This window comes from Leiobunum rupestre, chromosome 1, assembly GCF_980474605.1.
Source record: "Leiobunum rupestre chromosome 1, qqLeiRupe1.1.hap1, whole genome shotgun sequence".
NCBI classification, from domain to species: domain Eukaryota; kingdom Metazoa; phylum Arthropoda; class Arachnida; order Opiliones; family Sclerosomatidae; genus Leiobunum; species Leiobunum rupestre.
The window spans coordinates 52,757,424-52,774,631 of record NC_143384.1 but is presented as its reverse complement, the minus strand read 5'-3'; the positions used below and the strand labels follow the sequence as shown (position 1 = coordinate 52,774,631).

At 34.0% G+C, this 17,208-nt stretch overlaps 1 protein-coding gene and 3 long non-coding RNA genes across 4 annotated transcripts in view; 2 read left to right on the top strand and 2 right to left on the bottom strand.

Moving 5' to 3' along the window:
* The window catches only part of LOC149963233 (uncharacterized), a 32,399-nt gene extending 26,248 nt beyond the window's left edge, over positions 1–6,151 (bottom strand). Inside the window, exons 1-6 of the mRNA XM_090165357.1 lie at positions 6,024–6,151; positions 4,503–4,599; positions 1,874–2,581; positions 1,730–1,807; positions 1,585–1,662; positions 783–953 (exon numbers count right to left, since the gene is read on the bottom strand). Coding sequence (XP_090021483.1) covers positions 783–953; positions 1,585–1,662; positions 1,730–1,807; positions 1,874–2,581; positions 4,503–4,599 — 1,132 coding nt within the window. The 5' untranslated portion in view covers positions 6,024–6,151. The remainder of the gene's footprint in view (positions 1–782; positions 954–1,584; positions 1,663–1,729; positions 1,808–1,873; positions 2,582–4,502; positions 4,600–6,023) is intronic.
* A 494-nt stretch (positions 6,152–6,645) lies between these two features.
* LOC149963232 (uncharacterized) lies at positions 6,646–7,136 on the top strand. The gene is made up of 3 exons (XR_016480199.1): positions 6,646–6,694; positions 6,760–6,847; positions 6,924–7,136. It is a non-coding gene; the product is annotated as an uncharacterized LOC149963232 (long non-coding RNA).
* Positions 7,137–7,952: 816 nt separating this feature from the next.
* LOC149963231 (uncharacterized) lies at positions 7,953–8,273 on the top strand. Its single transcript, XR_016480198.1, has 3 exons — positions 7,953–8,016; positions 8,077–8,163; positions 8,221–8,273. It is a non-coding gene; the product is annotated as an uncharacterized LOC149963231 (long non-coding RNA).
* A 6,547-nt stretch (positions 8,274–14,820) lies between these two features.
* Positions 14,821–15,851, bottom strand: LOC149963230 (uncharacterized). The gene is made up of 5 exons (XR_016480197.1): positions 15,691–15,851; positions 15,455–15,612; positions 15,308–15,366; positions 15,194–15,237; positions 14,821–14,899 (listed from the first exon to the last, which is right to left on the bottom strand). It is a non-coding gene; the product is annotated as an uncharacterized LOC149963230 (long non-coding RNA).
* Between the last annotated feature and the right edge of the window lie 1,357 nt (positions 15,852–17,208).

Here is a 17,208-nt window from a genome sequence, read left to right as displayed (position 1 = left end):
CCAATTCTTTATCAATTTAACACATTTGTTTGGCTAAAACTTTAATTTTTTGAAAATGGCCGTGGGGGAACCCTTACAAACAGTGATTTTCCCATGCTATTTTACGTAGACTTTTCAAGTCTCAACGTTTGGGAAACCACATTAGCCCCCCCCCCCCCCCCACATATATACATGCTTCCATGATAAACTATATAAAATAATCTATAAATTAGTATTACAAACGTTATATATGTATTAAAAGATAATTCTCTTAACTAGTATTAAAATAATAACTTCACCCTTACCAAAAAATAAGTTGGTTTTTAGTTGGTATTCACAATTAAGTTGATATTAAGTTGGTTTTAAGTGGTCAGCATATTTCAGTAAACTAGTTAAGTTGGTAATAAGTTGGTTTTAAGTTGGTGGGAAAATGCCTTTTTCTTTAAGTTGGTATTTAGTTGGTTTTTGGTGGTCAGAAAATTACATATTTTTTATGTTGGCTTTAAGTGGTCTTTATTAAGTAACATTTTAAGTAAGTTTTAAGTTGGCTTTAAGTGGTCTTTATTAAGTAACATTTTAAGTAAGTTTTTAGTTGGTTTTAAGTTGTTTTTAAGTAGGTTTTTAGTTGGTATTTGTCTCAAATACAAACTTAAAACCAACTTAAATAGTTCTTAGACAACTTATTTTTTGGTAAGGGCAACTAAATGAACTTTCAGTGTTCAATTCATTCATTAACTCAAACAGTAAATTCAAGTTGAAGCCTAAATCAATCCAATGTGTTAGATATAAGGTAGTTAAATTACCCATTCCTTTTTCAGATAGTTTACTTTTCAAGAGTCCATTGTTTTTCACATTCCCAGAAGGCGTGATAATGAGTCTTTTTAGCTTTACACTGCATTTGGTATTAAGGTACGTTTTCTTGCCATCGACAGAAAAAAATGGCATTTCTCGTTTGCTGCATTTACCATCTCCTCCTATACATTCCAAAACAAAAAATATACATTTTTTTCTCATAAACAAAGTTTTAGCGTTGTTTTTAAAATGAATAGTAAGTACCAGTACCATTGGTTTCTTTAAGATCTTTATATTTTATCTGTATTATACTCAGCAGTAATTGCAGCTGCCTCTACCATATTGGTCACATATATCATGTGATATTATTGAACAAAATGTATGCCGCGTTTCAAGGTAAGCTTTGATACACAACAACTTATGAAAATTATGAAAAACAATATTGTAAAGTCATAAATTATTATTGTTCTAAAAAGTTACAAGGGTAGAGATTTTAATTTCTATTGCCAAAGGTCTTAAAGAACCACTTCTAATTGTTAATCACAGGTGAGAGATATGTGTTTGATACACAAAAATGTAAAATTTAATATACTTGATGTGGTGATTATTTTAACTAACTTTCCCTAATGTCTATTGTTATTATGTATTTTGTCCCCCCCCCCCCTCTTATGAAGACTTACTTCAACTAAAACATCGTTTTCACTTGCACTCTCCCACGCCTAAGATAAGGTGACGTTATGATGTAGGGGAAGTGACGTTATGATGTAGGGGAAGTGAGTCTTCACAAGATGGGAATAAAAAGTTAAAACATACCTCTAGAATTGGGTCCAGGTTCTTGCTTAATTTCAACTTCACAAATTAACTTTGCACTCTGTTCATCCTCTTGTGAAGCTAGTGAATAATTCCACGATCTAATTATGTCATTGTTGCAATTAAAAAGGTGAACAATTAAACCTACCATCAACTGAACCATTTGGTTCTCGATTAGGAAGAATGTCATAATAGCGTATAGTTTCAGATGACTCAACCTTAATACCTTTAACAAAAAATAAATTTAGTTATTAAAAGAAAAATGGTAGATGAAATCAATCAATTAAAATACTTTTGTCTGTATTGTTTCGAATATCATCACAATTCAACCTTTCAACTTGGACCACGCATTTACAATTAGAAGACAGCTTCCAATCTCTGATATTTTCAGATAATCTTTTGAAGTTGCCTTTTTTAAGACCCCTACCTATATTAATATTTAACAAGCGGGAGCATTTTTGATACTTATAACTTGGTGTTTCATTAATCATTTTGGGACAGTTTTTATCCAAAGCTATAGCTTGTTTTTCCCTTTCTCTAAATCCAGGGTCTAAGCGCTTTGCCTCCAAAACCAGATAAGACAATTCGCGCTCTCTTTCGAAAAACCTTGCACTTTTCCGTCTATTTTCTACAGCAACTCGTTCCCATGCTCTGAATTCCAGTTGTAGTCGCTTCTCAGCCTTAGCCTGTTGTTCCCTTTCTCTGAATGCAAGGTCAAGTCGCTTTTGAGTCTTAGTGTCTCTATCTTTTTCCATAAATTCAATATCTCGATTTAGACTTTTCACTTTCTGCAAAGTTCCTAGGACAGGCGTAAGGGCCAAAACTACTGTGTCATGGACTCTCATATTCTCAGAGCTAGGGCGAAATTCTTGGTGTGATGTACCATGTCTTGTACTTGGCCCGGCCAACGCCAGCTGAACAGTTTTAGAAGGAAGTCTGTGCTGTTTCTTGGAATTTCCTATTTCCCTGTATACTGGATCTCTCCTTTTCAATGCAGGCACTTAAATTGAAAAAAAAACCACCATAATAGTTAGAAACAAAAAAAAACTCAAATAAAAATTCTTTAAAAACGTAATTTATTAAACTTAAAGTGTTGGTTGCACGAAATTTTAGCTATGGCTAATTAATGATTCATTAGAAAGAGCAAACATTTTATAGCAAGTACAGAAAATTTCATTAAAATCGGTTAAGTGGTCTTTGAATTATTACAAAAAGAAGTCGAAATGGTGGAAATCGAGTTTTTCGGCGAATTTCCAGACTTTCTCGGCACCCATGACGTCAGAAAATGCGAAGCGTATCATTGGCTAATTATCTGTAATACATTTCTTTACATCTGGGATTAAAAGCAGGTTGATTTAACACCCAGGAAAAAGTCCTACGCAGTAGTAATTGAAATAGGCATACACAAGCCTACGAAGTAGAAAAACGATATAAAACCGAAGGCTCCTCGTAAAGTTTTTGTTAAACGTCGGGTCGCGCGTGCCGCTTAGCGCGCGTAAAAAAAAAATTATTTCGATAATAAGCCTAATAATATGATTAAAAACCTCTGGTTTGAAAACTTCTACAAGTAAACAGAATTCCTCCACTTCAGTTCCTTCTATTTTAGGAATAAAACTACAGCTTTGATTTGCCCCAAAATGCTCGTGCTACGGAGGAGAGAAATTTGACGAAAATTTCAGGATTTTGGGGAGCGAAAATGGTCAGTTTCGGACTCAAAATTAGTACACTTAGGCTTGGAAACTTGTTTCAACAATGACATTTTTGGAAAGAGAACGTCCTGGGCTTCAAAACAAGCCCGCATTCATTCGTTTTTATTTCTATCGATTTTTCGTGCAACCAACACTTTAAAAACCAAATTATAATCTCGGAAAGTAAAAAGCCAAGCACTAATTAATTTCAACGAGAGCAGAAAAACCCCAGCCAAATCAACTGAAACACAAGGAATTTTGAGCCACAACAGACCAAAAAAAATTTCAGCCAGTAAAGAAATTCCTCGGAGAAATCACCTAAATGGCATTGAGCAATTCTAATCCTCAAGACTAACTCCCCTCCATGGTGAAAAAAATGGACCACCAAATATGTGATAAAGAAGCAGCGTCGCGCAAATAGGAAGCAAAAGAAGAGCCAGGGAAAATCACCCAAACCTCTATATGGCGCCACTGTTTATTAAAATACTTTAAATATTAAAATTATATTCATTTAAATTTATATGTGCTTTGCAAAAATGCTTACCCTTGCCCAACTTTCGGCATTAAAACTATTTTCTACCAGTTAAAAAACTTTCTGTACTCATAAAATTTTTATTTCAGATTTGCCCCAACCAACATACCATATTAACAAGGAGAGTACCCGAGGTGTTTATTGCCGATTTTGTTCAAAGTCGAGCGTAATGTAGACCTATATGAGATATGAAGTTTCCCAAAGGAGACGTTGCACTACCCATTCGATTTGCCATGGCAACCGAAAATGTTTTTTATCACTTAACACAAAAATAATATTTTTTTCCTTATTTTACCCAAAAATGTTCCAATTAACCCAAACTTGATGAAATTTACTTAAATGCGGTCTAAATTACCCATTTCGTGAATTTTCAAATTTTCTCAAACATTTTCGTGAAACCGAGAAAATCCCATGCTTTTTTTTAAATGGAGATTTATTTGTTTTAAGTGGTCAAAAACATTTTCGGTTGCCATGGCAAATCGAATGGCTAGTGAAACGTCTCCTTTTGAAAAATTTAATACCTCATACAGGTCTTCATTACGTCGGACTTTGAACAAAATCGGCAATAAACACCTCAGGTACATCACACACGCTTTTTTCCTATTCATAAAAAAATTCGCGCCTGCAATGGCGGCCATGGCCAAAGCTACGGAGTGCTACTACTCTATAAGGAAATTATAATATAATTTTAAAAAGCTTACCTTTAAATTCATCAACTTCAATAACATTGGTAAGTTTTTTATTTCCAGAAAATTTCGGTTTCTTTTTAGCTTTGTTTATACGATGTGTTCGAGGCATCTAGAGAATATGGTACAGAAATGCTTTAAAATTGTATTATTTTCAATGTCATTATGAAGATTTAAAACCGGCAACAAACCCACTTATTTGTAATAGATACAGTTAAAACCCTATAACTCGAACCATTCATAAGCTTAGGCTAACACTTTTCCAAAATAATGCCCCCCCCCCATACCCATGCATTACTCCTCCCTGTTGTAAAAGGGATTTTTATTTAAATATTCATTCATTACCTAAAATAATAAAACAATTATACCAAAGAAATAACAAATCTTGTATCCAACATTCATTTACCAAACATGCTGATATTTAAATGTATTTAAGATATCAAATAAAGATTCATTTAAAAAACGAAATTTGCCTATTACTAGCTTTGTCAAATGAGTCAACAATATCAAATTACACTTTTATTAATAATAAAAACAGGTAGTAAATTGCTACTGCTGTTTAAATAGTTTTTGACAGATAAGTTTCAGTTATTATGATTTGTTACCTAACATTGTTGTAAAATATTGATGTACAAACCATCTTCACCCTTTCCTAGCCAATAAATTAGGGAACTGACCACCTCCAAATGAATTGTATTATCAGGAATGCAATATTGTATATGAGCCATAATGAGATCAGTGAGAGCAATGAAGGGGAGGTAAGATGTCCAAAACTTTCAAAGAACAATAGCTTGTGATAATTAACAGAATGAATTATAGTGAGTAGAGGTATTTTATTTCAATCTTATACAAAAAAAAGAGTAAAACATACAGAAAGGAGCAAGAGATGTGTCAAAATAAACTGAATTCTAGACAGAAGAAACTACTAGCAAAGGGCAAAATAATAATAATAATAACACAGATTTAATTGAAAAAGAATGGAAATCTTAAAATTTGTATCACCTGAAATATTAACACAAAAAGCTGAAAATTTCACCAATTTTAAACCTCATGTACACATTGCAAAAGTAGATCGACATAAATTTTTTCCATAATAAAATTTAATGTTTCATTTCTTTATGCAAGGGTCAGCCACTGCGGCTATTTTGAAGAATAGGTCCCTCTCCTATATATGTGTGTTTTGATTGTGCTATAATATTGTATTTTTCGCAAGGAATCTATTGCCGTTAAAATTATTTGTCGGAAATAAATACTTAAGGAGATATAGTTAATTCAAAATTATATATAATTGGCCTATTCTTCAAAAGAGCCAACCTTAGCATCTTAACCTTTTTTTTTTTTAAATAAAATAAAAAAAATGGGCTCAAGGACCTATAATTAAAAAATCCCAAAACTGCTTGACTTTTAGTAGTATTTATCTAAATGGAAAGCTTCCGTCGCGAGTTCTGAGTACTCAAGCCTTTACTTCTTAACATAATAACAAAAGCTAAGCCTTGGTAAGAGACTAAGAATCGATTGTCAACTCATAAAACTTACCTTGAATTGTTTAGGCAAAAGAAAATTGTGTGATTAAATCCTAAATAAATGTAATTTGATATCTACAAATATAGAAGGGAAATTAAAGAAACAAAACTATTTAAAACCCCTTCTGGGGACCAAAACCATTAAAACGAAGATATGAAACAGGGTTACCAGTGAATGTTGGAACGATCATAGACATAGGACCTATACTTATACCTAGACAAACTGCTGGATCTACGAAATTGAGGCCGGTTTTGAGTAATGGCGCTTTCTTATGCGTGATATGGACAAAATTACGTGGCGCCGCCTACGGCGTCTACGCACGGCTAACTATACCTAGGCTATAGCCTTGACTATACTAAAAAAAGTAAGTCAGCTGTAAGATGTAAACAAAGGAAGTATGGAGGAATGTACCAATAAATTTCCAAATTATATAATGAAATGTGAGTAAATATTAATGATATTTATCTGTTAATGTAATACTTATGAATATATTAGTTTCAATATTAATATAAATAATAGCAGAAATACATGATAATAGGAATAAAAATAAACAGTGTCTGAGTATTTGGCTATTGACATTGCAATCAAAGGATGTAAAAGGGAGGTATAATTGTGGAAGGGATTCTACACACACTAATAAAGGATTAAAGAACTCTTATTGCCCTTGAAAAAGTATTAGCTTGGTGAGTCTTTTTCGAATAGCTTCTTTCTTCATTTGATTGTTTATGTCTCTGCTTATTTTCCTCAGCCTTATGTTAACGTATATTTCGATAATCTTTTTCATCAAAACATTAACGTGGTGTTGTGATCCAAGTTCGTCATCAAACATGTGTTCAGTAAGAGTTGGAAAAATATTGTCCGTTACTAACTGGCGCAGAACCAAACATTCTATTTTTGAGTCAATGTTTTTAGCCACAGTTTGAATTGATCCAAAGTATCTCACTGCCTTCTCGGTCAAGCTACAAATCTTGAGAACACTAGCTTTAAAAGGAGAAGAAGTTTGGTTGGATCCCCCTTTACATAGCTATGACTTGATAGTGAGGAATGCCTTTCGTCTAAAGCGTGTAAACATGTTTCGGATTTTAATTCTTTTTGTAATTTCTTTACAACAAAACCAGCCATATAACGGATTATGTTTTCTCGTAAGATGTTGGATGTTGATGTTTCATCAGTAAGAAACATAATAAAGTCATCCATTTCTTCCTCTAGAGATTCTTCTTTAATAACTCGTAAGTTCGTTGGTTGGAACTGGCACCATGTACAAATTTGGAACGTGTTGTCCAAAGCAATTAAGTGGCCACTTTTTTTATTTTCAATTTTAGTAACCAACGTGTTTTTGTATGCAGCAGTGAAGTTTCTACAAGTAGGATTGTTGTTCCAACCTCCTCGCTGACGAATTGTGTTAAAAACTTAAAATATAACTCTAAATGGTCCTAAAGTTTTTAAGTTAAAAGGTACCTTAAAAAATAAACAATTGTTTGCAAAATCTGGTATTTTAAAAAATATACTTCAGTGGTCCATCAGGAGGAACAATGTACTTCTCTCCAATGTCCAAAACACTGTGAATACACCAATTCGCATATTACATACAGGGAAACAAACCTTTAGAAACCGCCATCGAGTATAAAATTTTAATTTCGTATTTCTACACTAGATGACACCAGCGTGGATATTTTGGCGCAAAATTTGGGAAAAAAAATAATTTAAGTGCTATTTCAAGCTGAAAGTTTATATAAAATATTTTAGAAAATATAGTTATACAAAATTTCAGCTTTTAAATAACCACAATTTAAATTAGACTTTCGCGGGTATTATAATTTTTGTTATTTCGATTGTAAACTGATGGCGCCTTCTAGTAACAAGTAGATTATTAAAAATGTACACACAATGTCGGTACCCCTGTAAAAGGGTCTTCTCCCTTCTTATATGCGTATAAGTGTATTGTGACACCAAAACCAATAATGGCTGTCTTTCTTTGGCTTTAAAAAATCAAGTTGCCTTCCAGGTCTGTTAAATTGAATAGAAGTTCTTTAGTCTTCATTATGTAACATTTGGTTATTTCAAGGTTGGAAAGCCGAATTGGTGCCTTGTAACCTTTAGCCCATGGATTTCGAGAGTTCAATACCTCAAACAAACTGCAAGGGACAGTGAGGTAAGATACGGTGTCAAAATTGTGGAGAAAAGTTGCTTAAAAATTGTTTTTTTGTAGATACCGATCAATTTTTGATATAAATTTAGATGTTGGCCCGCTTCCTTGAAACATGGATCACCAGCCTCTTTCAAAAATTCTATGCTTTTTGCCACAGAACTGCTAACTGTTTGTGCGGCCAAGTTGACTTTCATTTTTTGAATTTTAAGCTGTATATGAAATTTTGATAATTTGTTAGCCAACGTTAATCCTTCATATTCTTGATACCTCTGAAGGATGGCATTATATGCCCATTCGAATTTCTAAATATTTACATTAAATGTTGTTCAATTTCCTTGATAACTTTTTAAGGTGAATGTTAGATCACTTTTTCCCCTCGCAAAAACCGAAGGAATTGAGTCTTCCTTAAGAATTTTCCGCGTGAGATCTTTCGCGTTTTTGCCAATATGATAATCTGATTCTTTAAAGTGTTTTCCACAAACAAAGTGATACTTTCCGGGTATTAAGTTCAATCGATTTATTGCCTTAAGATATTTTGAGCACAAGTTTAAGTTAGATTGAGGTAATCTTTATTGTGGAAAATGGACAATACAAGGTTTTAAACAAAGACCTGAAATTGTTATGATAAAAACAAGAAATACTTGTGAAATGGTATTTTTTCCTTTGGTGACCGACTTTGACGATTGGAAGCCACACCAGTTTGTACCATTTTCAATTGTTTGAAGTTTAAATTTACGTAAAATATTTTATTTCGCGTTGTATTTTACCAAAAACTAACTTCGAAAATTAAACAATTTTTACAAGTCTCGGTAAGCAAATACGTTTTTGCGTCCAGCATTAGAATTTTCCGCTTTTTATAGTTTCTCCATTCTCCACCAAACGATTTGGTGGCGCCACGGAATTTTGTCCATATCACACATGAGACGCGCGTGGGACTGAAAACCGGGCACAAAAAGCTAGTGCCTTCAGAATCTGCAATACTCCGTCTAGGTATAAGTATAGTTCCTATGTCTATGGGAACGATTTCCGTCCTCGGAGCCGAGACTTGCTTTGATGTTCTTAGAAATCTGAATACATCGTAGTGACCCAACTTACTACACCCAAGGTCGTTTGGCGCATGTAAAGTGGCGGAAAACTAGTTTTCGGCAACCGCACGGGAGGGTGCGTTTCCCCTAGTCTGGGGACGTCGTTGGTTAGATTAAAACTGAACAAGACTCCGCGGTAAATGATATTGGTTATAGCAAAACTGGAACCACTTACAAATCTTATCGAATTATCTAAGAAGGATTTTAAACCAAATAGTACACAAAATTCTAATTTAAGATAAAAACCAATTAGGGAGCGTCCATAAATTACGTGAGGCGTTTAGGGGAGGGAGGGGGTCGAGCTAGGCCCGTAGCCACGGGGGACATTCGGGGCAATGCCCCCTCAAAAATAATTGTTGCCCCTTCAAATGAAATTTTTATTTGCCCCCACCTGCCCCCTCAATTTAATCCATACCCCCTCAAAGAATATTCTCTTCATCTTTATTAGTTTTTTTTTCGACCCCTTGTCTTTGTCTAAGGTTTAGATCGTTATTTATAGGTAACTAACTAACTATTTCTTAATAAGATAAAAGTTGTAGAACGGTCAGCTTCATAAAGCAAGGGTTTTTTTGTTGAACACCATAAACATTTCACGGCGCCACTTATGTTGATTTTCGAAATTAGGTAACGGAAAAAATGTGTCCCGTCACAAAAAGCTACTGCCCCCTTAACGAAATTTTTCTTGCTACGGGCCTGGGTCGAGCTGAATCTCATTCAAGCTCACAGCAAATATAACATAATTTTTTCCCGCCCGAAACAGTGAAAATTTACGATAAAACTGGGTTAAATTAAGTAAAACATGTTTCTCCACTAAAATACGGCAAAATCCTACAATATAAAACCTTTGCGGATCGTCTAGTCTTAGATATAAAAAAATTAAGCAAATTATGTTTTTTAAATAAATGCAACGCAATCAAACACAGATTAACGTATTTACACTAAAAATAAGTATTTAGAAAAATCTCACGTGATATTGGGGGGGGGGAGTCGAGTCAAATCTCACCAAGGGGAGGGGGGGTCGAAAAATCGCCTCACGTAATTAACGGACACTCCCTTATATGATTTTGTTTGCAACGGAAACGAGCTTAAAGCTTGGTTTTCACTGGCGAGAAACGCACAGAAAAACGGGTTTCTCCACGATTTTCCATGCGGAAAATCAGCGGATTTTCTTCGTTTTTTTCCGCATGTGCATAAAACCGCATTCCTATATTTCCGCAGATTTTCCGCACCGTTACGTTGGTCAATTTGCGTTGACCAATCGCAAGCTTCGTCTTGGTGACGTCAAAGCGATGTTGAAAATGTTTAAATGTTTTCATCAGCAGATGAAAATGTTTGAGAAAAACAAAAATGTGTTTTAAGATTTCAAATTGAGACATTCTTTTTTGAAAATGAACATAATTAATTTCAATATGAAGTTTTTAAGAACAGAAATAAATTTTTTATTTCAATGAACATTTATTTGTACTTATATACAAACCTTTCGTACGCAATATAATAAAGGCATGGTGAAAATACAAAATGCCATACTTATATTTGTAATATTACTTATGATAGCTGCCCTCAATCTGGTTTGAAGTAAAACTTGTTGACATTTATGCGAACCTACAATTTAGTCTTCTCAAATAAATTGCTGCATTTTCATCTGCTAAAACAACAGCAGTTTATGAATTTCTTAATGTAATAAATTTAATAAATCATTGTAATTTAAAAACTTTATAATTAAGCAGCGTTAGATCCAAAATGAAAAAAGAAGACGGTTCTCGAAATTGCAAGCTTTTAATATAAACCCGCTATTGAATGATGCTAAAACTAAAATTCACTGTTGATAAAATTTTAACCAACTGCTGCTTCATGGTGACCTAATTTATGTAAAATTTCTCAGTAACTTTCTGACACAATGCCATTATAATTTTTTTTAAATAAGTTGGTTAACCATTAAATAGCAGTTCTTTTAAAACCATTTTATTAATATACCTTAGCCATGGTTTCTAAACAAAAATATTTATAATTAAAATTCACTTATTAGAAATTTTACATATTTTAATGAATTAAAGCAACTATACTAAAATCGTATTAATTAAATTCAAATACGCCGAAATAATATTATATCGCACAGCCATTTCCTATTTAAAAATTCTAGACCATCTATACATGACAAGATCAGCCTAAGATCAGCAACGACTGTTTTTAGTGACGTCTACTGGTCAGCTCAGGATGCAGTGAAAACGTCACAGCGAAACCTTGCGTTATTTTTGCGGAAATTTTGCGTTCTCGAAATTCGGTTTCCGCAAAATTTCGGCTAGTGAAAACTAAGCTTACGCTACGATAGGAATTTTCCCCATGTGAGATGCTTAGCAGAATATTAGAACGAATATTAGAACGTATCATCTCCCATGAAGCTATGAGGATGGTCCTTGGGAAAGGCGCACGTGTCTAAATTTTGCATTATATGTAAAATAATTACTCATAAGTAAGTAGTGCCTTGGATTATTATTTTTACAGTCCCCAATGAATAAATCACCGTGTCTGTCTGTGGGTCTGTCTGTCAGGCCTGCGAACGCAATTTCGGGGCAGAGGTTAATCATTGCGTAAGCAGTTTCTCGAGACTTCTGCGTTCGCAGTTTCCCGAAGGGTTGGCATTACCACCGTGTGACGGTAAGCGTTAACGGATTGATTTGCGGTTGGGTTTGCGGTTGGGTTTGGTTTGGTTGGCCTTTTTTTCGTCGCGACAGTTTTAATTCAGTTTGTTTGGATATTTCGTTACTGTGATTTTCATAATAATAATAATAATAATAATAATAATAATAAAAGGCTTTATTGGATGTCTCTTTCAGAAAAAAATCTGATTTACAAAGAGGTCCCGAGTATTAATTTAAAAAATAAAATAAAAATAAAATAAGGAATTTAAACTCTGAAATATAGTCTCAATACAATTATATGTCCATGCTAATAATATATTTTGTCACATCTTCTCTGAATTGTTTAAAATGGTCTATTTGTTTTAATTCGCTTTTCATATTGTTCCACAAACTTATACCACGATGTTTAGAACTCTTATTACGTAAGGATTTTTTTAGATGTTCAGAATAAAAGTCTAGTTTAGAACCGCGGGTTTGGTGTTTATGAACTTCAGCAGGTTTTCTAAAAAAGTCAAAAAGATATTCTGGACAGCGATTTTTTGACACTTTATACATAAGTATCAAGATATTTTTAACATAAAGCTGTTTCAGTGTGAGCCAGTTTAATTGGTCTCGTGTATATTCTTTCTGGCCACAAAACGTGCACCGTTATTATGAGCAATTTGTATTTTCTTTAAATTGGATTGACTGGCCGAGTTATAAAAAATATCACCATAGGTGAAAATTGGCTGTATAAGGGCTTTGTATAATATATTTAGGGTGTCTGTGCCAAGAGATGCTTGTAGCGGTCTTAGTATACCTAACCGACTGTTAGTCTTTTTAATGACGTAATCGATGTAATGTTTCCATGTTAGTGTATCGTCTATTATGACCCCAAGATATTTGTAGGACGATACCCTCTTGATTTCAGTACCTACGATCGTGTTATGGTCATCTGGTTGTAATGATTTTCCATTGGGGCAAAAAATCATAAATTCAGTTTTCCCCTCGTTTAGTACTAAGCGCCTAGATTTCAAAGTGGATTTAAAATTTTGTGTTTCTTTCTCCAATTCCCTCATTAACTCATCAATTGTTGCTGCCGAATTTATAAGAGCATTATCATCCGCGTACTCCTTAGAGAGACTTGTAGCCAGAGATTGATTTATATCACTGGTATATACATTAAATAATGTCGGTCCGAGAATGCTTCCCTGGGGAACACCTTGCTGGACATTCTGATAATCTGAGATTTCCCCACTGACTACCACAGCCTGTTTTCTATTAGTGAAGTAGGACTTGAACCATTTCAGTGCCTCCGTAGATAAATTCTTGTTCTTAAGTATAGTTAAAAGAATGTCGTGATCCACAGTATCAAAGGCCTTACTCAGGTCATAGTGACCATTACTCAATCTGTCCACTATGGATTCCAACAAGTAGAATATACTTGTCGTCGTGGAATAGCCTGGTCGAAAGCCGGATTGTAGTCGGTATAAGTAATTATTTTGTTCAAGAAAGTCGTGTAGTTGTTTGAGAGAAAAGTACTCAATAGACTTCGAAAAGCATGGTAAGATAGAAACACGTCTATAATTTTCCATTTTAGTCCGGTCTCCTTTTTTATATATGGGTGCTACTTTGGCTATTTTCCAGTCAGTAGGAAATTCTGAAGTCTCATAAGAGATATTTATAATTTTGGTAAGAAACGGGGTTACTATTCCTGCAAGGCATCGTATAAACTTTGGTGGTATGTTATCCAAACCAGTAGCTTTCTTTATCGGCGTATTCTTTAAGTAGCGAAAAACTGTATCCTCACTTACCAAGTGAAATTTAAATTTTTCTTTACTTTCCTGCTGAACCAATGGGGGAAAGGGATCTATTATCCCTGCTATATTCTGTTCCCCTGGCGCAAAGTAGTTACTGAATTCCGTGGCAATGTCTTTAGGTGTGGTAATTATCTTACCATTACGATCAATTATATCGATATTAGACTTTTTAGCTTTCAAAAATGGTTTTAAAGTTCTCCAAACATCACATCTGTTACTGCTCTAAAGGCCCGTTTTCATGACGGCGATTTTTCTCGCGATTTTCGGAAGCGAGAGCGCGGAAAAAATTCAGCGATATCGCGGGCGATTTTTTCGTGCTTGCGAATCGCTACAAGTTAGGAAATCGCGATAGCGTTCCGTTTTCATTACGGCGATATTTTGTTGCGAGAACATACGAAAAGCGTTTTTTTGCCTTTTTTAAAATGGCGGCCTTTAACTGGAGGAGAAGTTTGCTCAAATTGCTCTTGAAGAAAAACTTTTATTTCTTCGAATAAGTTATTATCTAACTTTTATTAAGAAAATAAACTATGCACCTAAAAGCTGGTTGAAAAATCTTATTTGGGAAGGGGATTATGAAACATTGGTAAGTTAAACAAATTTAATACAAAGACAATTTGCCATGCTAAAATTTTAATGCTTTTTAAAACATGATGCTTCCATGTTCAAAACATACACCATAAACAATTCAACCATTTGTTATCAATTGTTGGTCCAAAAATAAACAAAAAGTTATTAGTGATCCAATTCCACCAGGTTTAATGTTGGCTCTGACTTTAAGGTAAATATTAATCAAGTTCATTTAAGACGAGTAAACAGTTCGTTAAAAAGCTAAAATAAGTATCTTACCACTGGGATCTGTTTGTCGACCCTAGTTCATCATCTATGCAATTATTAATTATGTTGACAATGTCATTTTGACATTTTCTTTTCTCGGCTGATGGGACATTATCCATAAGCTCAGTGACATACATTAAGAAACCAAAGGTTTGTGGCTCGTTTTTACATGCATTTATTTCTCTAAAAATATAAATTAATATTATATTATTACTTGTCAAGAAGACAGCCTGTATCTCAGCTTTGTTTTTATTATTTTTTTTGAGGTTTATATTTATACAGGTTTGTTTTTTAAATTGGAACTTGGAGAACTATTCACTTCTTTATTTTGGCTGACATCAAGTTCAGTAATCATAAATTCTTGGTTACCAATAGGAATAACCTTAAACAGAAAAATTAATTAAGAACAACCCTACAGAAAATTTAATAATTTTAAGGTTTTAACAAAAACATCCCATATCAAAATATACAAGAAAAATAAACCCCTAAAGTAAAATTAAAATAGATATAATAAATATATCCTCAAAACCAATTATGTAGCCACACTGAATGTAGGGTCGGGGTAACAAGGCCCAAGAGGCTTAAAATGTGACTACACTATGTTAAAAACCCAGGTCAGAGCTTCACTACAAGCATTAGACTATAATGTATAGGTAAAAATAAGGAACGAACTCACAGCTGGAATGATTAACATGGCATCCCTTGATACTGGGTGGAAAACTGTAAATAATACAATCTTTGATATTACATGAATAATAAATGCACAATATAAATCATTATTATTTATTACTTCTGGCTCCATTATTGTAGAAACTGATTCATCAATATTTTCATTCCCATCGCAGGTATCTTCGCGAATATAATTGGAAGATGTTATGAACATTAACAGCATATTAATTTTAAAATCAAATCTTTACGTAATAAATTTAATACTCACTCTCGTCATGACACTACAGCCTTTAAAAATAGAAGCATTTGGAAAAAATGCCACTTAACTAGAGTTGAAAGGTTCTTTATCAAACTCTTGTCTCCTTTTTGTTATTGTGACATTTTCGAAATGGCCTCTTAACTTCCATATTTTCTTTAATTCGTCCACTAATAATTTTCATAATTTTAATTATAACTTATTTATTACCCCCAACGACCAACATATTTTTAGGCTTATTTAATTACCTGTTTCTTTCATTTTCGATGATACATTATCCCATGGATGCGCATTGTTCCAAGTCTCTGTTTCTATATTCTTCAGTCCGTGTATCTCAAATTGAAGGATGATTTTTAATTAGCTCGATCAACGTTAATATTTCCACTTCAATCTGTTTCGCTTCCGCTCTCTTTTCTTTTAATACATATTTTTTTAATAAGGCTTTTGTGGGTTTTTTATTACACTTCCCATTTTGCTAAAGGCCCAAGCCCCAAACAAACAATGACCATATGATGCCAAACGATCTCAAGGCTCGCCTGTCAAGCCGGTTGTGTTGCGCAATATTTTGAAATGCAAGTACAGTCTCATTGGCTGAAACCAACCACGTTACTAGTGACGTGCCGAAGGTCCCGTAAAAATCGCCAAGCGAGACGCGAAAAAGTCTACTCTGGTTAGAAGAGGGCGATTTTCATCGCTCTCGCACGGAGGTTTCTCTCTACTCGCTTCAAAATATCGCGATCATGAAAACACCAAGGCATTTTCTCGCGCGACTTTTAAACATATCTCTCGCAAATCGCTGGACTTTTTCTCGCAAATCGCTCTCATGAAAACGGGCCTTAGAATGAATGTTTGTTTTGAAATAGTTAAGTTTCTCGCTTCGTATTTTCTCAGTTACCTGATTTCGATATTTTTTATATTGTTCTTCCAGAAATCGTGAGCCTGGTATCCTGCTCTTCTTGTAGTAAACGTCACGTAGATGCATGGTGGATCTGATACACTAGTTCTCTTAGATATGAAAGGGGCATGTATATCTAGGGCTTGTAGTATAGTGCAGTTTAGAGTTTTTACTCCAGTATCAACATCAATGATGTTTGGCATTTCTACATTAAGTTCTTGAAGAATATCTTTTATAATAACATCTGCAGTGGATTTACGATAGTTTCGGACTTTTCTGACTTTCTTTATAGTTTTAGGGCAGCTTTTTTTATTGATACACAAAATAAGGTCATGGTCCTAAATTCCCATTGGTATAACTGCTACCTGCTTAATTCTTATAGGCATGTTAGTATATATATGGTCAATAAGCGTTGTCGTTGTCAAAGTAGTTCTAGTCGGTTGCTTAATTAACTGTTGAAATCCATATGTGCTATGTTACAGATGGCGTACATTTGTTGATACAGATCCCATTAGGTCTGTATTAAAATCCCCAAGAAAGATAATTTCGTCATTCTGTGGGTTATCAGTTAATACTTGCAGTTGGGTTTTTAGGTCCAAGTTACAATTTTTATAATTGCCATTCGGGGGGAGGTAGCATATTCCGATAACAGTACGTTTACAGTTTTCCTATGGATACAGAGCCACATAGTTTCTAATTCTGAGCTAACAATGTCAACCTCAACTGATAGTAAAGATATTTGCAGTGAACTTTTGTAGAAGACGCATAAACCCCCGCCACGTTTCCTTACTCGATCTTTTCTAATAAGAGTATAGTTATTAATATCAATTGATATATCATGTATACTGTCTTACAGCCAGGTTTTGGATAG